General features: G+C 40.6%; 1 protein-coding gene across 9 annotated transcripts in view; it reads right to left on the bottom strand.

Moving 5' to 3' along the window:
* The window catches only part of RNF38 (ring finger protein 38), a 129523-nt gene that overhangs the window by 57374 nt on the left and 47549 nt on the right, over nucleotides 1-24600 (bottom strand). For 3 of the 9 annotated variants that reach the window (XM_061200238.1, XM_061200242.1, XM_061200244.1), the window contains exon 1: nucleotides 938-1051. The exons of 1 other annotated variant lie outside the window; for it this stretch is intronic. Coding sequence is in view for 1 of the 8 variants with exons in the window: in XM_061200236.1 (XP_061056219.1) it covers nucleotides 543-551 (9 nt within the window). In the remaining 7 variants the exon portion in view is untranslated. Of the gene's footprint in view, nucleotides 1-542; nucleotides 566-937; nucleotides 1052-1456; nucleotides 1594-13089; nucleotides 13161-24600 lie in introns of those variants that run through there. 5 more of the 9 variants (XM_061200240.1, XM_061200241.1, XM_061200237.1 and 2 more) reach the window with 3 other exon arrangements.

The raw sequence follows: 24600 nt of genomic DNA, 5'->3' as shown, positions 1-24600 counted from the left end.
TCTGATCCCTATATTTGGTCTTGTATTGTTACTTCTATAGAAGCCCAATTTCTTCCTAATGGAAGACAGAAACAATTTTACTTTGATCCCAACTGTCCCTAGATCCTCATTAAGTTTTGATTTCTTAAAAACTGAGAGAATGGATTTAAAAAAAAATTTAAGACTAGTTACCAGGGCTGCTACCTACTTAAAGGAATTTTGCGGTAACTGTGTTAACAACAGTATCTGCAATCGAGGTCAAATAGTATCCAAAAAGGCCTGCAATTCTAAGGTAATAAACCACTGTGAATGATTTGCATACACTTAAATTTTCGTATATTAAGTGCGCTTCGTAAGAAAACAGAAAAGGCAATTCAATATTATTACATTATTCGTTTCTATTTACGGTGCAAGAACTAACATACCCAACTTTTAATGTTAATAGTATACATCATTTTGGAGCATAAAGAAAAAACAAGGTCTTACAAGTCCTACACACGTAAACGAAAACTTTATTCTCTTTGGCCCTCAATACTCTGAAAAACTCTCGGCTCAAAACCAACCTCTTTCATTCTTCAGCCCTGAAAGGAAGAATTCCCATCCCCTGAGAACAAAACGCAGCCTGTTCAGAAACGCGCGGCGTCACAAGGACGGAAACAGGACCCTTCTGACCGGGTTCTGCGTTCTTCTGAGTGACATCATTTCACCTGCGCCTGGGCAAAAAGGGAGGGAGCGAAAGAGCGAGGCCATCTGCCAGACGCGGCGGGCCGGCGCTCCCGAGGGCTGTGCCCGCACCTCCTCGCCGCTGCCTCGGGAACAAAGAGCGCCGGGCGGCCCGGCCGCGCCCCGCTCAACACCAAGCAACCTCATCTCTAGCGCGGCCCCGCAGGCTCCCAACGGCCCAAGGCTCGGCCCGTCCCGCCCTCGTGCGGAAACCAACGGCTGCGACAGCCAGTACCTGCAAGGGAAGGCTCCGCCCTGCGGGGCTACTCCCGCGGCTCCTCGCCGGGCCACCGCCTCCTATTGTGACCACTCGTCCAGCCAGCGGCCAGCTCGCCAGATCCTCTGTTCCCGGGCCTTCTCAACCCTGGAACCCGGGCTCCGACCGAGGCGCTATCACGGCGCTTCCTTCCTCCCGGCACCATCACACGGGCCGCGCCAAGAAACGACGGCTGCACGCCCAGAGCTGACAAAAGTCGGCTAACGCCTCGGGGGCTCCATCCTCTCGGCCCCCGCGCCCTAACCGCCGCACGACCCAGCACCGCTGCACGAGGGGGGGGGGCCCCGCCCCGCTGCGCCCCTCCCCGCTGCGCCCCTCCCCGGTGCTCGCGGACCGGACGCGCCGGCGCAGTACCCTCCGCTGCGCGCGCAAGCGACGCCCCCCGCCGCTAGGCCGCAAGATGCGCGAGCACGCGGCCCTCCTACTTCTCGGGTCTGGGTCGCTCCCACCCCACCCTGCCCCCTCTCCGGAACAAACCTCGCGATCCCAGGGCGCGAGACCGCCAGTCGCTCCGCCCCTTTCCCCCTCGGCTGATCGCCGCGCGCGGAGCCCCCTTTGTTTCCACCCGCGGGGGGAGGGGGCGGGGCGGGCTACGTTCGTCCAGGCGCGCGACTCGGACTAGTTCCGGCAACAGAGCCGTCGCGCCGCACCCCTGCGCAGCCCCGCCCAGCCCCGCCCGGCCCCGCCCCCCGCGCCTGGCGCCCGGAAAGGCTGCCGCTATGCCGGGCCGCGGGCGGGCCGAGTCTACGAGTTCTATGTATTTCTCCGCAAGTGTTGCTGCAAGTCCGTGCGTACCGCCTCCAAAACTCAGCCATCAAACAGTAATTGACCTCACTCAAATTCCCAATATAGTATGTATTCATGTGGCCTAAATGTTAGGAATTTTTATTGACGTAGAGAGAGGTGATTTGGCCAAGGTGTCTTTGGCCAAGGTGTCTCAATGGAGAGGCAGGTTCAAACCCAACTTGTCCTACTGTAAGGCTCAATTAAACAGTTATTCATATTGTGCTGAGGACAGGAAATGAGATAGGTACGAAGACCGAAGCTGGTATGGTGCCTGTCCTAATCACGTTCGAGATCTAAAAGAGGAAGTAAGATCTTCCATAAAAGCGCAATAAATACAAGGACAAAATAGTTTAAATGGTATCGGAGGAAAAGAGGGCAGTCAAGGGGACATTATCGAAGAAGTGGGTTTAAAGCAGATAGGAATTATGTCTTCAAGGATGGTGATCATATTTCAGTCCAATCATCAAAAAACCCAGGTTCTGGTTCTTTTGGCATTACTTAAACCAGTCTCCTTCCTGCTGTGGGCCTCAGCTGCCTCCTGTAGAAAATTAGGGAACCAGACTAAAATGATGTTCCAGGACCCTGTGAACCTCTATGCATTGATATGAATAACACGAAAGGATAATTATTTGTGAACATCTGTCTCCCATATCACACTGGGCGACCTGTTTTGACTCTAACCCTAAGGTCTAAACCTACAGCCTGAAATACAACAGCAGGTGCTTAGCAACTGCTGAATTCAAAGTTCCAGCAACAACATCACAGGTTTTTACAACTCCTGGACAAAGAGAGGCTAGAATGAGATAACAGGCCCCCATGAACAAGTCCCCTCCCCCAGCCCCACACCCCCATTATGTAGCCCAGTTATCTAGCTGACTCTTCTCCCAAAGCCCTCTCTGCTGGTCTTCCAAAGCAGCCAATTTGGAGATGATTACATCCAAACTTTTAAGGTTTTTTTTCCCCCTCATTTCACAGTACAGAGTCATAAATCCCAACCACACCTTTAGGTGCATCCAATGTAATCCACTTCTAACATCTGGATCCCCCACAATACCCCCTTTACTGCTGTGGATTCACCTAGCATTACAGATCTTCCAACAGAATCTCAGCTATACAAGCTTCCTTACATAATACAGACCACCCCGAAACAGCTTTTCTTGTTTACTTGGACATGGGCTATGTAATGAGAGGGGGAAATAGAGACAAAAACTGGGAACAGGGAGGGAAATTACCATTTGGAAGCTGTCCAATCCTAAGAGTCAGGTTCCTCAAGTGCAGAATTTCAGCAGCAAATATCTATTACAGTCCTCCAGGGTTCCTAACCCTTAAGCTTATGTGAATTCCCCCTGGGCTTCAGCCAATCCTTTGTCAGGCACTCTTTGAGAACCCTTCTCAAATGGCTGAGATCTTAGTTAACTGGGATCTGAAGGCTTCACTAAGAAGTCTGTCTACATGTAAACAATGCTCCCACACCTCAAGGTTGAATAGTTGGAAATTTGTACTGCAATTTCTTTTCTAATTGATTTTCTTAACCAGAAAATCTGGTACCCTGCTAATAAACACCTGATGAGTGGGTTATGTTTTAAGGTGGGCCACTGACCACCTAATGTGGCAGGAAGTAAATTATACCAGAGCAGTGGCTCAACCCCAGTCCACCTAAAATTCTACTTGGTGTCGGTCCAAAAAGGTGGGAAGCCTTGTTGGAGAGGTGTCCAATGGATCTTTCTGCAATGATGGAAATGTTCAACATCTGCAGCATCCAAAGGGTAGCCATTAGCTACATACATATAGCTACTGAGTGAGCACCTGAAATGGGGCTAGTGCAACTAATGCATTAAGCAGGATTGTTTAAATAGTCACATGTGGCTAGGGGACAGTACAGCACTTGTGCGAAAAGTAGTTGCTTGTAGCAAGAACTTTTGAGAATTCTGACTCCAAGACTGCCCTTTAAAATTAGTTTTCATAACAGAAATGAAAACTGTGAATGCCTACTAAAAACTTCTTCCTGGGGTACCTAAGTCATTTAAGTCCCCTCAACTTCTAAAATAAAAATATACCAATATGTTGCTTACCAAACAGGAAGATACTGCAGTTCCTTCAAATGTATCTGGTCACTGGGATTGTCTACCCTGGTGCCCTACCAGTCTAACACATGGGAATGACAGCTGAGATTTTTTATTGGGCAGCATGGGATCCAGAGATAAATTAGGTGGTATTGATATCTTTACAATATTGAATCTTCAATCTGTAAGTAAGATGAACCCTTCTATTTACCCGAGTTGTTGATTTTTTCAATAATGCTTCACAGTTTTCTGTAGAGGTCTTGCACATTTGTTCTAGGGTCTATTCTAGGTTTTATATATAATTATTAATTATAATAGTTTTGTTAATTTTTTTCAGTTTTCTACGTATACAGTCCTGTTGGCAGAAAATGACTGTTCAACTTCTCTCTTTCCAACGTGTTTTCCTCTTGTCTGCACTTGCTAGGACCTCCAGTACAATGCTAAATAGATACAGTGAGAGCATGCATCTTCGTCTTATTCCAAAACTGGAAAGCTTCCAACATTTCACCATTAAGTATGATGTTGGCCGTAGGTTTTTTGTAGATTCCTTTAGCAAATCAAGGGAGTTCTTTTTTATTTCAAATTTGTTAAAAGTTTATCATAAAATGGATATTTAATTTCATCAAAATTTTCTGTATATGAGATAATCATGGATTTTCTGTTACTGGGTTTACCTTGATTGTTTTTTGGAGGTTAAACCAATTTTACATTCCTAATAAAATCATGTCATATTGCACTACTCTTTTTATATATTGTTGGATTTGGTTTGCTAATATTTTGAGAATTTTTACATCTGTGTTCTTAAGTGAGATTAGCTGTTATTTTCAATTTTTTGTAATGTCCTTATCAAGTTTTGTTACAGATATTATGCTAGCCTCAGAAAATGAATGACAGAATATTCTCTTTTTCTATTCTCTACAAGAGTTTCTATAAGATTGGTGTTATGCCTCCTTTAAATGTTTGGTAGAATTTGCTAGTTAGCTATCTGAACTTGGAATTAGATTTCTTTAGTAGTTATGGATTTCTTGTCAGATTTTCTGTCTTTTCCTTATTTCTTTTTTCTTTTCGTTTCTTTCTTTTTTTTTTTTGGCCGCACCGAGCAGCATGCGAGATCTTAGTTCCCCGACAAGGGATCGAACCCATGCCCCCTGCATTGGAAGCACGGAGTCTTAACCAACTAGACCACCAGGGAAGTCCCTTTTCCTTATTTCTAACAAAAGAAAAACAATTATAATCTTAGGACATATATAAGGAAGATCTCATTCCGAAACTCACAGGCAACAAGAGAAAAAAATAGATAAATTGGATTACTTCAAAATGAAAACATCAGTGCAACAGAGTGAAAAGGCAACCTACGGAACAGGAGAAAATATTTGCAAATCATGTCTGATGAAAGGTTAATATCCAGAATATATAAAGAACTACAACCAAACAAAATCCAAAACCTGATAATAAAATGGGTAAAGCACTGAAATAGACACTTCTCCAAAGACGTACAAATGTCCAGTAAGCACATGAAAATATGTTCAACATCACTCGTCAGGAGAGAAATACAAATCAAAACCACAATGAGATACTACTACCTCACACTCATTAGGATGGCTACTATTAAACAAGTAAAAACAGAAAACAACAAGTGGTGACAAGGATGTGGAAAAACTGGAATCCTTGCGCACTCCTGATGGGAATGTAAAATGGTGCAGTCACTTTGGAAAACAAAATAGTGGTTCCTCAAAACATTAAAAATAGAAAAAAAAAAAAAGAAAGAAAGAAAGAAAGAAATGATCTAGCAATTCCACTTCTAGGCATATACCCAAAAGAGTTGAAAGCAGGGTCTAAGAGAGATATTTGTGCACCTATGTTCCAGCAGCATTATTCACAATAGCCAAAACGTGGAAGCAACCCAAGTGGCCATCCATGGATGAATAAACAAAATGTATTATACACATACAATGGAATATTATTCAGCCTTTAAAAGGAAGGAAGTTCTGAGGCATGCTACAACATGGATGAACTTTGACAACATTATGCTAAGTCAGTCACAAAAAGACTTCACTTGTATGAGGTACATAGAGCACTCAAATTCAGAGACAGAAAGTAGAAGGGTGACTGCCAAGGGTTGGGGGGAGAAGAGAATGAATTATTGTTTAACGGATATAGTTTCCATTTTGCAACATAAAAGAGTTCTACAGATTGGCTGTATGATGTGAATGTACTTATTAACACTACTGAACTGTACACCTAAAAATGGTTAAGATGGTAAATTTTATATTGCAGATTTTACCACAATTTTTAAAAATTCTTATCACAACAGGAAAAGGGATATTTAAAAAAATGTAACATCACTCCTTTGCTTAAAACCTTCCAAAGGCTTCCATAATACACAGAATTTAAACTTCTTTCCCTGGCTTACCAAGATCCACTTGATCTAGTCTGTGCCTACCCCTTCAACCTCATCTCATACCACCACTTCCACCCTCATCCACCTTGCTTGGGCACATCAGCTTTCCTTCTGTTTGTTTCAATTTCTAGCCTTATGGCCTTTGCACTAGCTGTTTCCTCTCCCTAGCATGTTCTCCTATGGCCCAGATTTTCTCGATTTGTTCTTTTCCATCTGTCAGATCTTAGCTTAAGTGTCACCTTCTTAAAGGCCTTCCCTAACACCTAATCTAGAGTAGCCAACTGCCCAATTACTTGCACAGTACTTAAGAGTATCTGATTATTTACTGGTTTACATATACACTTCATTTTCTGTCCCATCCACAAAAAATAAGCACCCAAAGAACAAGGACCTTCTTTGTCAGTCTTTTCACCATGGTACCCTGGTGACTCAATTATCCCTGGCACATAGTAGGCACTTACAAGTATTTGCTGAATGAATAAATGCACAATTTTTTAAAAATGACCTAAAGCTCCACAATTAAAGACAAGTTAAATAAATTACCATGTACCCTTATGGTGGAACATTATGTAGACATTTTAACTGATGTTTCATGTATATATAATGTGCAGATTATATTTTTCAAGATGGCCATGATACGTTCTCCCATCCTTCATTCTCTTCTTATTATGTAGACATTCCTCCCCAGTGGTAGGATTGATGCTCCCTCCTCTTGAATTTGGGCAGGCCTGTAACTATGGTGGAAGTGAAGCTTTGTGACTTCTGAAGTTAGGTCATAAAAGGCCATACAGCACCTGTGTGGTCCTCTTGGGACAGTCACTCTTAGAATCAAAGCTACCATACTGTGAGGAAGCCCATGCTACATATAGGTGCTCAGGCTGAGGGCCCCAGTTGAAGTCCCAGCTGACAACCAGCATCAACCATCAGACATGTGAGTGAAGACATCGAGATGACTCCAACCTTAGCCACCATCTGACTGCAACTGCATGAGAAATTCCAAGCAAGAGCCCACCTAGCTGAGCACAGGAAACCCCAGAACCATGAAAGATACTAAAAGATATGCTTTGCACCACTGAGTTTTAGGATAATTAATTACACAGCCATAGATAATCAGTGCTTTAGTTTTGTTTTAACCATGCAGAGAATGCAAAGAAAAATTTGAAGAAAAAAATGTATGTTAAGAGTGTTATCTATTGAAAGATGGTACGTTTACTTATGACATATTCTATTTCCCCACATTTCCCTAATGGAACACATGTAACGATATAATACGAGGCATATGGACTTCCCTGGTGGTCCAGTGGTTAAGAATCCGCCTGCCAATGCAGGGGACACAGGTTTGAGCCCTGGTCCGGGAAGATCCCACATGCCGCAGAGCAACTAAGCCTGTGTGCCACAACTACTGAGCCTGCGCTCTAGAGCCCGTGAGCCACAACTACTGCAGCCCTCGTGCCTAGAGCCTGTGCTCCACGACAAAGAGAAGCCACCGCAATGAGAAGCACGACGAAGAGTAGCCCCTGCTCACCGCAACTAGAGAAAGTCCGCGCGCAGCAACGAAGACCCAACGCAGCAAGCAAGCAAGCAATAAATAAATAAATAAATAAATAAAATAATAATAATATGAGGCATAGGGAGATTTTTTAAGCACAAGGGCAAGAACAATAAAAGGACCTTTAACTGACATTTTTTAACTGACCAGAGAAGATTTAGGAATGGCCAATAAACATATAAAAAGGTACTCAGCATAGTTAGTCACTAGAGAAATGCAAATTAAAACCGCAATAAGATGCCACTTCACACTCATTACAGTGGCTATAATTTAAAAGACAACTAGGGGCTTCCCTGGTGGCGCAGTGGTTAAGAATCCACTGGCTAATGCAGGGGACACGGGTTCGAGCCCTGGTCCGGGAAGATCCCACATGCCGCGGAGCAACTAAGCCCATGCGCCACAACTACTGAGCCTGCGCTCTAGAGCCCGCAAGCCACAACTACTGAGCCCGTGTGCCACAACTACTGAAGCCCGCGTGCCTAGAGCCCGTGCTCCGCAACAAGAGAAGCCACCGCAATGAGAAGCCCGTGCACCACAACAAAGAGTAGCCCCCGCTTGCTGCAACTAGAGAAAGCCGCACACAGCAACGAAGAACCAAAGCAGCAATCAATCAATCAATCAATCTATAAGAGACAACCAGGAAAAAAGTATTGGCAAGTATGTGAAGAAATTGGAACCCTCAAGCATTTGTTGGAATGCAAAATGGTGCAGCCACTTTGGAAAAGTTTGGCAGATCCTCAAAGTGTTAAAATCATGTGAAAACAAAAACACACTCACAGGCAAATGTTCACAGCAGTGTTATTCACAATAACCAAAGCATGCAAACAAATATCCACTAACTGGGGAATTGATAAACAAAATGTGCTAGATCCACACAATGGAATATTATTCACCCATAAAAAGGAATGAAGTACTGATTTATGCTACAACAGAGACAAACCCATGAAATCATCATGCTAAGTGAGAGAAGCCAGACACAAAAGGCCACATATTGTGTGATTCCATTTATATGAAATGTGCAGAACAGGCAAATCCATAGAGACAGAAAGATTAGTGGTTGCCAGGAGCTGGCGGGAAGGAATAATGGGGAGTGATGGGTATAGGTTTTTTGGGGGGTGGTGGTGATAAGTGTTCTAAAATTAGATAGTAGAGATAGATGAACAACTCTCTGAATATACTAAAAACCACTGTTTGCAAAGATGAAAAACATTTTACACAAATATAACTTTAAAAAATCCGGTTAATACTAAAATTCCAATTGCTGTTACTTCTGGGGAGAGGGATTGAAGGTAGTGCTGCATATCTTTTTACAATCAACATGTAATTTTTAAAAAAACTAAAAACTTAAAAGATTAAGACAAAAGGAAGTATATAGTCATGGAAGAAAAACCAGTAGCACATTTCCCATCTTTCTGAAAGCAGTCTGTGTGGGAATACCTGTACACAAATTGGATTGGTACCGTCTTCCATGACAAAGGGCCTGAAGGCTAGCAAAAGGAAGTTTTGTCCAGAAAAGACTTCTGCTCTGAGTAGCCATTCACATGCAGTTTAGAAAGAACTCTCCATTTCCCTCTCTCAAATGGCCAGCCTTCCCAGAAGTATTACCAGGCCACTATGGAAGAGTGTACCATTGAGGCTACAAATTAATTCATCTCACCTGAAGGAATAGTCTCCTTTTATCAAATTGTTCAATGTTTTATCTCATTCTCAGGACAGACCTATTCCCCCATGTCAAGCTTGTTCTCACTGTGAAGATGACTACTTAATAATCCCAAGGTGACATTAGCTGATTTAGGTTAACTTCAATATCTAAGTGAAACATAAATATGCTATCACAATCACATTTTTGTGTTATTCTTTATACTTTTAAACTGCTTCTACATAACCATCACATTTGATCAGTGCAATACAGCAATATACAGTGTGAGGTTTCTTATAAAGAAGCACAGATTTCTGAGTATGAATCAAGGCAGGGGTGTCAGGTTAGAGAAGCCTGGAGTAACAAATAGTCATGAATCACAATGGAGGCCAAAAGGAGCTGGTCAAGAAAAAACTGACAGGCAAAGATTACCTGCCAAGTGACTTGGTTCACTGTGATTCTCCAGGGCCTTCTCCACTTGAAGATATTTTCCCCTGAGCATGTCAGAGTTGAGTGGGTAAAGCTACATTAGGAACAGATTTCTTCAGATGGTCAAGTACAGACTCTGAATTAGGTAGCTTGTGTTTGAATCCCAGTTTTACTAACTGGGTAACCTTGGGGAAACTACTTAATCTATGTCTCACATTCCTCACCTACAAATGGGGATAAAACAACCCCTATTTCAAAGGGTGTTTAGAAGGTAATCTTCTCCCAATACTCCTATATCCCTTACCTGATTTATTATTCTTCATAACACAAATGAACTAACAGTATCTTTATTTATGTCTTGCCATCTCCCTAACCCACTTACAGAGAGCAAGCTCCATAAGAGTAAAGATTCCTGTCTGTTTTGTTCAATACACTGTCCCCAGTGCCTAGAACAATGCTTAGCTCATAGTAGGTACTCAAATATTGATATATAATAAGTAATTATGGGGAAATTATGCTACCTGGAAATTATGGGGTATGACATTGTGAATGAATATAAAAATATTGCTGGAGGGCTTTGTGTGAATTGCTATGCCCAATATAAACTGAACATGAGAGTATGTAACTCACAGTAGTTAACAGTAAACCTCAGAGCTGGAAACAGCTCCTTCCGGCACTGTAAGTTACAAGCCGATGTATAGCAGCAGAGAAACTTAAGTTGGAAAACAAGCCAAACCATGGAATTTGGGGGCTTGCCACCACTTCCAAGGTTGTAGAATGGAAGTCCGACAAATGGACTGGCCCTTTTTCTCCTTGGTTCCACTCACATCACACATGAATTAGTTAAAATTCAGACAACGTTTAAGAAAAATCAACTTTTGTTCCCAAATCTGAGAAATGGACCATGCCTGAAAGCTAAGTGAGGATAATAAGCAAAGCATCAATATGTGTTTTGACAATGTGCTCAGAATAGCTAGACAATTACTTTACATGGCTTGTATCAGGGATAGAAGATGTGATCTAGCTGCAGCACTCCAGGGTGACTCCTGAACAAGTCTCCTCTCCCACTGGGGTCACAGCTTGCAAGTTTATTTTAAAAAGAGGGTTGAATTAGCTGTACTCTATAATCCCTTCAATTCTCAGAGAGAGAGAGAGAGAGAGAGAGAGAACACACATACCTATCCAAGTGGCATATATCAGGCAGCAGGTTTTGTTGTTGCTTTTGCAAAACCAATACCCATTTATTATAGAAAGAAAGAAGTCAGAAGCTGCTACAAACACAGAAATCTGATTCTTGTCCTATCCACCACTCTCCTCCCCAGAATGATGTCTAATGATCCTATTCAAAGCTGCAATCTGTAACATCCAACTCTTGGTGGTCCTCATCCCACTTATTCTGCTGTACGTTTCTTTAATCCATTGTGCTTATTGTAGCATACTATATAACTTATGTGTTATGTTTATTTTTATTGTCTGCCTCCCCCAGTTAGACTGCACACTCATGAAAAAACAGCAATCTTTGTTTTGTATCCTGATATATTCCCTAAGTGCCAAGAAACATAGCTGCCTATCAACAAATATTATTTGCTGACTGAATCAGTTGAATCAATTATAAATATAGTCAAGAGACCCTAATCCATTCTCTCCATTTCCCTCTGGGAGACCATCATAAATATATGCATGGTAGGCAGGAGAGGAGAGCAGTTTCTGACAGTTCTTTGATCTGCTGATCAAGTGACAAAAATCCCTAAAATTTCTCTTCCCTCCCCCCATGTATTTCAGGAAAGATCCCATCCTAAAAGCACAAAATCAGTCATACAAAGATTCAGAAATTAGGAGGAAAACCATTTTAAAGCAGATAAAAAGTATCTGGCAGAAATGGACAGAAATCTCATCTCTAGACTCTAAACCTGGAGACAGAACAGAGAATAGTCTGGCTTCTCCACTGTAAATGAACAATGGATAGAGGCATATTATACCCAGCTGCGGAAAGAAATTTTAACCCCCAAACATCTTTACAATGATGTAACACAATTCTTTGTAATATTACTGACCGAAAGTGATTTTGCCTTTTCTATCAGTCTTATTTTCAAATGCTCGTCTAAAATCTGTGGTATACTGAATTTTAGGGAGCTAACTATATAGTCCAGAAGTCTTTTTCAGTGGCTTGTTTCTAAAAGAAGTTAAAAGTTAAACCCATGCCTCTGGATTACTATCATAATAAGAGAGAATCTGGAATACTAAAAGCATACCACTCTCTCTGTAAACAGACTGAAATCTGACTGAGCAAAGCTCACAAAGACAGAGAGATCAACACACAGAACAAAAAGGCCATTTGGAAAATCCCAATGATCAACCAACATCTTGATCGAGCTCCAACAGGATGAGGGAGGAGGATCTTGATTACAACAGCACAGAAAAACAGCACTTGGATTGGTCTGCCTGGGGAAACTACCAGGGGAGTGATACATTCCTGCATACAAGACACAGGAAGTGGGAGGGAGACCACTGGAAACTGATGATGGAAAAGACTAAATTTAAGCCCATCCAATATCAGCAGCCAGAGGTTCCAAACACCAAGCCCACATTAGTATCTACTTCAAGGGCTGGGCCATCAAGGGTGCTGATGAGTACTGGAAAGCCCCCAAAGACCAGTTTCTTTAGAGATAAAAAGAACACAAGCAAAATACCAAAAGTCTGGGCCTGATTTAAAAAATAAAAAAGGCCCAAAGCAGGCTTCTTTTGCATGAATCAGACAGGTTCCACCGTCATTCCTCAACATTTAAATTGGGCTTTGGAAACAGAGCCAAAAAAAAAAAAAAGAAGTAAGCATGAGAATAAGCCATAATACAATCAACTACAAAACAAACCAAATTGGAATGTCTGAGATATTTCAAATTGGAAACAGATACAAATTGCTGAAATAGTTATCAGCTTTGGGAGCACCTGTTCGTATATTAAGATAATCCATCCAGGCTGTGCAGGAAAAGAAGCGCAGTGACAGAGACAGGAACGGGGGTAAGGAAATGGGTTATCAGTAGTCCAGCCCACCTCCTGGGAATTATCTGCAAGTTTTCTGGAGCAGTCTAGTGAGCTGGCACACAAACCAGCAAGGCTCTCTGCATCTCATTGTGCCCCCCAAGTCACACTCTTCTGCCCCTACGACCAGAGTTATGCAAGTGAATCCAGTGATATAAGGGCAGCATGCATTTTCACCATTGTAGACATCAACACGGACCTCACCTTGTCACTGTCATCATGACAAATGTGGTCGTGATGGATGGACTGGCACTGAAAAGAAGCACCAACACTACCTACAAGAGAAAGGGAGGAAAAGTTAAGATGCAATAATTCCTTACATTTAAACTGCTTTACCAATTAAAAGTGCCTTTATATCCATCATCCCATCTAATCCTCAACAATACTCGGAAATAGGCAGGATAGGGATTGTTATTCATGCAGTTTGAGCAAAACAAAACACAGACAGGCTGACTTGCACAAAGGAGCAGTCAGTGAAGTGGCAGGTCTGAAACCAGAACCCCATTACTCAAACCCCTAATTCACCACTTTCTACTACACAGAGTGGTTAGTTTTCAGAGTAAGGCCACCTAAATAAGCACAACAGCCTTCAATAGGCAAACTTCTATTTAGAAAAAAGTATACTGCTTTTCAGACTACACTTACTTTCTTTGCGAAAAAAATTGACCTTATAAATTTTCAGCATACAAATAACACAATCTAATACACAATCATAAGATTATAAATATGTTTTTATTACTTTAAAAAGTACACATTTTTAATATACACAACCATTTGTTAATTTGAAGAACTATCTCCTAATAACTGCTCTATGACAACAGTGACATTTCTAACCAATAGGAAAACAAATGACATTTAAAAAATAATCTTGGAGTAAGAAAAACCTTCTGAAAGATGATAATACTAAAACAAGAAGGCATAAATGAAAAAAAATCTGCATGCATGACTGTGGACCAAAGATGAGCAAAACCCGTTCTCCCTATGTATGAGAATTCAACCTCAGGTTAATCCCTGTTAACCTGATTAAACAGCATGCCACCTATGTTACCTGGCAACATTTCTTACGACAGAAATTACCAAATTAGTAAATTGTATCTGGACTGGAAGTACAATAGCCACTTAGTAGGAAGCCACGTTCTTGAACTTCTCTGAGTATGATGACATGTTACCTAATTAGGCATGTCCTGGCAAAAGACCCTGGAAACTATGCCCATGGAGTTCTCTGCACCACACAATGTGAATCGCATCTCTTTGAACCTAAGCTGTGAGAAGAGTACTTCAGACCTAAGCTGTGAGAAGAGCACTTCAGAAAGAATGAACTGCTGCGAGGACTCCCACTGTCTTACTGATAAGTTATAGCTTCTGTCCTATATCCTTCTGAATAAATGTTGCCAAGTGAGACCTATGGTGGTTTTACCAGTCTGAATGTGCAAATGTTTAGTTGAACCTAAGAAAACATCCCCCTGTCACTCCTGTGGACGTTACACTAACAAATAAAATTATAAAATTTACAATGTCATCAATTCAGATGTCCAATTATTCTATATGCTTGAGAAAGAATGCTGCCAACTAAACTTTGACACATTTTCTTAATAATAAAAATTTTCGTTTTACACTTATTGAAATAACTCTTTTAGACTTTAAAGGTAGATTTTTATCATATATTACTCTTATGCATTCATAAAAAGAAAATGAGAAAATAATTGGCAATAACAGAGAAAATTATTAAAAACTACAAAGGATAAAAAGTCCTAGGGGAATTCCCTGCAGGTCCAGTGGTTAGGACTCGGCGCTTTCTTTCACTGCCGGGAACCCAGGTTCAATCCCTGGTCAGTGAACTAAGATCCTACAAGCCTTGCAGCACAGCCAAAAAAAAAAAAAAACAGTCCTTACTAGATAACTTTACCAGATAATTTCTTCAAATGTACAGAATCAATAATCCCAGTGACAGTGACTATTCCTAACTTCCCAATATAAACTGTTGTTTCCCAACTCATTTTATATGACATTGATTATAAAATATAAAAAGGATCAAAATAAGAAAACAACCTCACTGAAACACAGGAATAAAAATACTAAATAAAGTTGTAACATACAGAACATATGTGTGTGTGTGTGTATATATATATATAGATATAGCATACTGACAGCATATGTAATATAGTGTGTCACTATAATCTACTCAGCCTGATTCCTTAACTAATTCAATAAAAGAAAATTTATCAACAAAGTATTAGCATAAAAAAACAATTTTAAAAAGTCTGATCACATCAAAAGATCTTTCTAATTTCTATTTCTCGGAAATATTAATAAGCTTAACAAGTTTTTGCCACTGGATGACAATTCTGGGAAGGATGAGATGGGGGAAGGTACAGTCGCCAAAAAGTTACAATTATGGATAAGAATAATATAAACCATAGAGTTCCCACTGGTACTGATAACAGTTAACATCATTTAACATATTCAACAACCGTAATTTGGAAGAAAGAATATATATACGACAATGTTCCCAAATACTAAAATCTCCTGGGATAGTAGAATGACAAATCTAATCACAATATAAACTATTCTGTCAAAAATTCGGTAGATGAGGGCTTCCCTGGTGGCGCAGTGGTTAAGAATCCGCCTGCCAATGCAGAGGACATGGGTTTGAGCCCTGGTCCGGGAAGATCCCACATGCCACAGAGCAACTAAGTTCATGTTCCACAACTACTAAGCCTGCGCTCTAGAGCCTGGGAGCCACAACTACTGAGCCCACGTGCCACAACTACTGAAGCCTGCGCACCTACAGCCCGTGCTCCGCAACAAGAGAAGCCACCGCAATGAGAAGCCCACGCACCGCAACGAAGAGTAGCCCCCGCTAGCCGCAACTAGAGAAAGCCCGCGTGCAGCAACAAAGACCCAACACAGCCAAAAATAAAAATAATTTTTTAAAAAATCTGAATTATTAAAAAAAAATTCAGTAGATGAGTTTCAAGGAGTTAGTAAAAATTATACTTTCAGTCTCCTATTAGTCTAATATCATGTAATACTAAAGTTAGACTGGTGAAAAGAACCCTAAGAACTGATGATTATAAGCATACATTTAGATACCTTTCAAAGAGGTACCAAAACAGACATTTATCTTACTCTTATGCAAAACCGCTGTATTTAACGTATCATGTTATGTGTGTTTCTCTTGGACACAATCTAAGAAAAATGAAACTTTGTTAGAAATAGTTCACATAATACCATCTAATAACTATGAGGGAGACCACCATTTGGGACCATTGTCAAAAACTTGGACTCCATGAAGTTGGAAAGATGAAGGTTGAGATACATTATTTAGCACCTTAAAAATCTCTTCCAAAAGAGAGTATTAAAAATAAATGAATAGACATCCACATACAAAAAAAAAGAACCTAGACACTAACCATACACCTTTCACAAAAATTAACTCAAAATGGATCATAGACCTAAATGTAAAACACAAAACTATAAAACTTCTAGAAGATAACAGGAAAAAATCTAAGTGTCCTTGGCTTGACACCAAAGCATAATCCATCAAGAAAAAAATGGTAAAATGGACTTCAATAAAATTAAAAACTTCTGCTCTGTGAAAGACACTTAAGAAAATGAAAAGACAACGCCACAGGCTGCTAGAAAATATCTGCAAAATGCGTACCTAATAAAGGACTGATACCCAAAAGTATTCAAAGAACTCTTAAAATTCAACAGTAATGGGAATTCCCTGGTGGTCCAGTGGTTAGGACTCGGTGCTTTCATAACGGGGCCCTGGTTTGATCCCTTGGGGAACTAAGATCCCACAAGCTGCGCAGCCAAAAAAAAAAAAAAACCGAAAAACAAAAAACTCAACAGGAAGAAAATAGAACCCAATTTTTAAATGGGCAAGGTTTCTCTCTTTGATTTTTTCCGCTGAATATCAGAATTCACTCCTTTGCCACAAAGGAAAGGGCCCTTTGCTGGAAAACAATGCAGAAGCATCCTAGAGGCAAATGAAAGCACAAAAGCACCAGTTTCACTCTCCAGCTGCCCCTGCCCCATAAGAAAAAGAATGTAGACAGATCACTCAAACTGAACTCCTGAAGAATAAAATACAGATCGTAAGCAACTTTGGATAGCTAGTCAGGGAAAGAAGCACACAGAGGCAAAAGAAGAAACCTTCTATACTAAAATAAAGGAGCCAATTTTTGAAAATTGAAAGAATCTAGCCAAACATACATTAAATGACAGTGTTTACCACGAGTTTTCTGATGTTTTCAAATGCATTTTATAAAGTTATTATTCCTGCTCAAGAACCTACCCTGGCACTCTACTACTCAAGGCATAAAGTCCATGTCTGAATCCTCCACTCCCCATGAGAAATGTGGCAGGATGCTTCCATGCAGATGAGGCTTGTTCCTCCACCTGGTGAGCACTCAGTGCTCTCCTCACACCAGCATGACAGTTCTCTCTCTAGGTTCTTAACCAAGACTTACATGGGAATAAAATTTTATCTTTATTTTCATTAACTTGAAACTAAATGTAAAAAATCTACTCTATTATGAATACAACAATAAACCACATTAGGATTGACAGTACCTGTGATTTTGTCTCTAATAAAAACCACATATATTTTCATATAATACAGTTGCTGGAGGTATATTGCAATATCATTTACACTTATCATTACTTTAAATTTACAATAGCTATTAGGCCCACTGCTAGAATGTGTTATTTAATACATTAAATATAATAACAAATATATTTTTATCACAAACTAGTTTTTAATATTTTGATAACTACATTCCAGTATGTTTGGTTTTCTTTGTAATCTCACGTATTTTATTTTATGCAATTAAAAGTATTCTCCTGGGAAGGGGCCTATAAACTTCATCTGATTACCAAAGGAGTCCATGACACACCCAAAATAGTTACAAACCCCCAAAATGGTTAGCAGAAAGTGCTGGGACCAGAGGGAGAACCAGATCAGGAGCGTTGTAAGGGAAAATAGATGTGCAACATCTTGGGAAGAGTCAGACAAGTATGTGAAATCGAGGGAAGAGAAGAGAAGTGAGGGCTCAAGTCGGGGTATGAAGCCCATAGTTTAGAACTAGGAAACACAAAGACGTCGAGGTTGAAACAGTGGTGGCAAGTGGAGAAGTTTCCGAGCAACTGCCAAGAATATCAGATAGTGTTTTAAGTCCACAGGGGTAAAGGTAGTGAGGTAAAGCAGAGACATTATTTGTCATGTTCCCGGAGACCACTATACTGCAAAATCTAATGGTCAATTCTGAATCCTCACCTTTCTTGACCTACTGGCAGCATTTGACCCAGTTGACCCTACTCTCCTTCGTGAAACCCTTTTCTTCACTTGGCCTCACAAAAGCTTCCTACATCACTGACTGCCACTCAGTCCCATTTGCTGGATTCTCATCTTCCCATTATAAAGGTTGGAATGTCCCGAGGATCAATCCTCAGACTTCTCTTTTCTATCTATATTCACTCCTTTAGTGATCCAAACTAGTCCCGTGGCTGATGACACCAAAATCTTTATTTCCAAGCTCTGACTCTCCCACCTCCCATTCCAAGGAAACCCAGATTTCTATATTCTGCTACCTATTCGAAATCACTTAGATATCTAAACAGCATCTCAAACATAACATGTCCAAAATTGAGCTCTTGATCTTCTCCTCTAAACCTGCGTCCAGTTTCAGTAAATGGCAGAACTATTCACCAGCTGCTCTGGCCAAAACCCTTGGCATCTTCCTCAACTCCTCTCTTTAATTCACATCCCACATTTGATGAGTTGGCAAATCCTGTTGGTCCCACTTCAAAAATATGCCTGAAATATAACTACTCAGCATCATCCACTGCGGCTACCCAAGCCAAAGCCTGGACTAATGCAATGGTTTCCTGACTGGTCTTAGTTCCACTCTTTCCCCATGAACTTTCCCTACCTCCTCCCCAGTCTATTCTCCACGTAGTAGCACGAATGACCCTTTTCAAGGTTCAGATAGATCATGTCACTCCTCCTTTGAAAACCTTGTTCCGTCTCTCACTCAAAATAAAATCCAAAGTCCTTACTCCTTGGTCTACGAGGTCTCACATGACCTGGGTATCCTAGACCTTTCTGATCATGTCTCCTACCTCTTCTTCTTTCCTAAAAGGGAACTAAAACACAATAAACACACCTGTAGCAAATTATCATGCTATTATGTTATATCCTTAAAACACTGTCAAACAACACCATTTCTTTATATGCAGTAATAAGGCCTCTTAGTGCCAGGCCCATCTAGAACTCACACCCTCTTTGTTGACATGCAGCATGGTTTTCCAAATGTCATGTTCTCTCAAGGATAATTGGAATGTATCAACAACTGAAACTCTTCTGCACATTGCTTTGAAGAAAAAAAATGTACTGAGTTAGTGAAACATTAACATATAATCTTCTTAGATAAACATCAGCAGAAAACCATTGTTGAGATATATGCATATTCCTCGAAATCTGGGTATAAAAAACGAGGGGCATTAAACCACAAAACTGAACTGCAGAGACTTGGGCAAAATGTGCACATCTCTTTAAAAGTGGTTAGGCTCTTTAAGTTGTCATGAAAATGTGGCATTTTGAGCACTGTTAGAATTATTCCTCAATGTGCACATGTGAGATGGGGGTTTGCATTGTAATAGTACTGGGTTAATCTAGAAGTATGAAGTGAGCCCCTCTCAAGCATTTCCTAGACTCATTTTTGGTTTTGTTTGTTTTTTTTGGCCGCACCACGCAGCTTGCGGGATCTTGGTTCCCTGACCAGGCATTGAACCCAGGCCCTTGGCAGTGAGAGCGTGGAGTCTTAACCACTGGACGCCAGGAAATTCCCAAAGATTTGAGGGTTTAAAAGTAAAGGTTTTGAGCTACAAAAGTGGACAATGGGGAGAGCAACAGCACCAACCTAAGCACCACAAGCTTTCTGACACCTGTTCTACAGGACCAAAAGCAGCGGCTCCCACTGGCCAAACTTTTACCAGTTTAAGCATTAAAAACAACAACAACAACAAGAAAAGACTGTAGCTAACCAAAACACATCATATCAATGAAAATCTGGGAGTCCCTTAATAGCAACTTTTAAAAAATCATGCATTTATCCTAACTTTTAGAGTAACTGAATAGCCCTAGTTCTACATTGCAGAAGAATGCCAGCTAATAGATACAGAAGGAATTTCAGAATTAGAAAACATCATTTTGCAAGCCCCATAAAACTGTTGATTCAGGCAAGGGTCACCAATTAGGCTAAAGTCATTAAGTGCATGGCTGATGGGGGTTTGTAAAGTGCCAAAGTAACGCTACCCACGTTATCTATAGTTGCAGGGAGAACCTAACTACACTGTAAAGAGACCTAATCCCATCACCTTAATCCAATGGCCAATCTTAGCATCATTAACAGTGGGCCAACCAGATGTGACTTCTGATGTGATACACTGTGAAATTCAGACATAAGCTCTGTTTGGCATCCAAGCAAAAAATACTTTCCTTGGCTCCATCAAACTATTGGATATAATTGGCAGTTTACAGGAAATACAAGGGATAGACATCACAGGAAGCAATAAGCTCATCCAAAAGTTGGTTCTGCAGAAGTTCTCAATAAGTCGGTGTTATTATTATTATAAAAGGAAAAAGAAAAGACAGGAACTGTGCTAGATTAAAAGAAATTAAAGGAAATAGATGCCACAATGTGCATACCAGATTGCATATTAGTTTAAATAAACTAGTTAAAAAGGATATTTGGGAGAGAATTGGAAAAATCTGAATATGGTAAAATTAGATGAGATGAAAACTTACTGAAATAAAATGCTAACTTAAAAAAAAGCGGAGCTTCCCTGGTGGCGCAGTGGTTAAGCATCCACCTGCCAATGCAGGGGACATGGGTTCGAGCCCTGGTCCGGGAAGATCCCACATGCCACGGAGCAACTAAGCCCGTGTGCCACAACTACTGAGCCTGCACTCTAGAGCCTGCGAGCCACAACTACTGAGCCCACGTGCCACAACTACTGAAGCCTGCGCACCTAGAGCCCGTGCTCCGCAACAAGAGAAGCCACCGCAATGAGAAGCCCGTGCACCACAACGAAGAGCAGCCCCCACTTGCCGCAACTAGAGAAAGCCCGCCCACAGCAACGAAGACCCAACGCAGCCAAAAAGAAAATAAAAATAAATAAATAAATAAATTTATTTTAAAAATAAATAAATAAAATAAAATAAGATTAAAAAAAGTGGAGTAGAGAATATGAATACTATGCTTTCATGATGGTTAAGTAAATACGTGTATGTGTACACAGATATACAAAGGAAACGTTCAGAAGAATATACACCATGATACTAACAATGGTAATCCCTGGGTGACAGGAGGAAATTTTTTTCTTATTTTTGCTCATCTATATTTTCTGATTTTCCATGATGCCCATTAAAAAAAGGGCCTAGCTCCAAGGCTAGCTCCCAGTATCCCTAGGAATACTAGACCAAATAGGACAAACAAACTCAAGAAAAAAGACTCAAAAAAAAAAAAAAAAAGCCAGGGAATTGCCTGGCAGTCTAATGGTTAGGGCTCCTAGCTTCTACTGCAGGTGGGGCACAGGTTCGATCGCTGGTTGGGGAACTAAGATGCTGCAAGCCACACAGCAAGGCCAGAAAAAAAAAAAAAAAAAAAGAGGACTCCAACAGCACCCCCATGACCATGAGCAGGATTCTTGAGGTGAACTATCCATTATCTTCTCTCTCCTTTGAGACCCTGTCTACAAAATAATCTTGGTGGCAACTGTTAGGATGTTCTGCTAAGATGCAACCGTTAGCCTAAGTGTAGGCAGGAATATCTTTAGCCCATTCTTTTTGTTATTAAGCTCCAGTCCAAATCTGTAATGGCTTCTGACAAAAGTACCTTGGAGAAGGCAGTTGAGACCAACCTATGAGCGCTTACCTGGCTCGTTCATGAAACCCCTCAAAGGTGATGTCTCTCTCCTCTCCATCCCATCCTCCCCCAAACACATACAGAGAACTGGGAGTAGAGACATAGATAGAATCACTCACCTGGCCTGGCTCAAGGACAGCATTGGGCAGGTAAGGACTGAACCTCATGCCTCAGTGATCTACCCAGGGCTTTTTATACACCAGTTAAGTACACGAGATGATGATCAAGGCTTGGAACAACTATTGTCCACACATACCAAGGAGGTCAAGTGATTAACTGGGGTCATAACTGGGCCAAGATGGGAGTCATGTCTCAGACAGACTCTCCTTGATAATCCAAAGACTAGCAAGGGAGAATTCAATTATGCATTGTGGCAGATGGATTTATAAGTTCCAGCAAGGAGACAGTAAAATTCAGATAAAAGATGCTAGGTCTTACACTGCTTTTAGATTCTTTAGGACACTGGTACAGGCCCTTGCACGTAGTGGGTATTCTATAAATTTAACTAATTATTCTGAAATCTGGTCCCATTTTCTGAGGTATTAACAACCCTTCCAAATCAGTGTTTTGAAAACTTAATTAGCCTACCAGCCACCACAACCCAAATAATTGGCATAGATACTAAAAAGCATCTGAACTCAATCAATAATATAAAAAAAACTAAACAGCTATTTTTTTGTTCATTCTACAATAAGAGAGACAGGTAGACTTTTTAAAAATCCAGCCCCAGGAACTTGCATGTACTTTATAAGTAACTGTCACTGCAATTACTGTCCAAAAGAGACTCTCAGCACTTAAGTCTAATTTTTTGGTTCTTCTCCCATATACTGTTTTTTCAGGGTTCTTTTCCTTTCACTCTAGCAGAAAGAATTTTTTTTAAGTGCCTGATTTTGTAGCAGGACACGAAAACATATTGAGCCTTATCCAATACTTGGCCTGGGGGCTGCTACACTCTGGAACGTGGTCTCTCTGGGTTTTAATCACATCACTTGCAGCAGCCTTCACAACTGCTACCGGGATACCAGAGTCTATGGCACGGCTTTGAAGAAAAGTGCCAGGAAGGTTCTGAGTTTTAACAACCCACAATTTCCATATATCTGCTCCAAAGACTTAAGTATCAACCAATTGTTAAAACCCAACTTTAAAAAAAAAAAACCCCAACTTTATTTACACATCTATCCTCAATGCTTCAAGCTTTCTCCAAATGAACTTACAAAACAGGCTGCACTATTTTTAGAAATCTTACTTAAAACTTACTAGACAAACTCTATTAGCTAATAATACACTTTAAGACATTATTAGGGACTTCCCTAGTGGTGCAGTGATTAAGAATCTGCCTGCCAATGCAGGGGGCATGGGTTCGATCCCTAGTACGGGAAGATCCCACATGCCATGGAGCAACTAAGCCCGTGCACCACAACTACTGAGCCTGTGCTCTAGAGCCCGCGAGCCACAACTACTGAAGCCTGCGCAACTAGAGCCTGTGCTCCGCAACAAGAGAAGCTACTGCAATGAGAAGCCCGCGCATCACAACGAAGAGTAGCCCCCGCTCGCTGCAACTAGAGAAAGCCCGCATGCAGCAACGAACACCCAACGCAGCCAAAAAAATAAAAGACATTATTAACGTAAGGTAAATGTTGATAAATAACATGCGAGGAAAAAGCCAGTCTTACTCTGTAAGTGACGATCAGTTGCTTATTTATTTTTACAATAAGTAATGATACTTCTAGCTACCTAGAGCAGAAAATTCAATTTCAGAGTCTCAGGATGTTTTGTTTTAAACAATTTTGTTGAGATACAATTCACATACCATTCAATTCATCCATTTAAAGTGTAAAGTTAAAAGTTTTTTTTTAGTATATTCACAAAGTTATGCAACCATCACAATCAATTTTAGAACATTTTCATTACCCTAAAAAGAAACCCAAGGCCATTACCTCCTTTTCCCCTTCCATGAGCCCCTGACAATCACTAATCTAACTTGTGTATATGCCTATTCTGGACATTTCATATAAATGAAATCATAAAATGTGGTCTTTGTAACTGACTTCTTTCACCTAGCTTAATGTTTGTTTGCAAGGTTCATCCATGTTATAGCATGTTATCAATTCATTTCCTTTTTATGACTAAATATTCCAGTGTATGGATAACCATTCATCAACTGATGGACCTCTGGGTTGTTTCCACTTCAGAACTATTGTGAATAGTGCCGTTATGACATTCATTTTTGGGTCGATGTTTGTTTTCATTTCTCTTGAGTGGAACTGTTCGGTCATATGTACCTCTACTCAACCTTTTAAGGAACTGTTTTCCAAAGTGGCTGTATCATTTAACAATTCTACCAGCAATATATAAGGATTCCTCTAGTTGTTTCTCGAATAGAATGAACCTTGGAGTCAGACCTAGATATAGTTCAGTCATTTACTGAATATGTGATCTAAGGCATGTCATTTAACGTTATCACATGCCTTCCTCATCTCTAAAGTGGGAAGAGTAATATCTACTTATACCTACTTCACAGAGTTGTTCTGAGGACTATTATTAAGAGTAAATATATAAAAATGCTCACAGCACAGTGCCTGGCTCATAGTAATTCAAGAAATGGTGTTATAAATAACACTTCTATTCAAACCAAGGCTGCTGATTTTCCTGTGAGACACTGCCTAACTCCTTAATTTTTTGCTAGAACTCTTTCATTGCACTCATCATACTGTAATTTTTTGGTTACATGTCTGTCTCCCCAACCAGACCATAAGATCCTTAATTTATCTTTTCAATT

The sequence above is a fragment of the Eubalaena glacialis genome, chromosome 9, assembly GCF_028564815.1.
Source record: "Eubalaena glacialis isolate mEubGla1 chromosome 9, mEubGla1.1.hap2.+ XY, whole genome shotgun sequence".
Taxonomy (NCBI): domain Eukaryota; kingdom Metazoa; phylum Chordata; class Mammalia; order Artiodactyla; family Balaenidae; genus Eubalaena; species Eubalaena glacialis.
The sequence above is the reverse complement of the archived record's forward strand: the minus strand, read 5'-3'. Positions and strand labels throughout refer to the sequence as shown.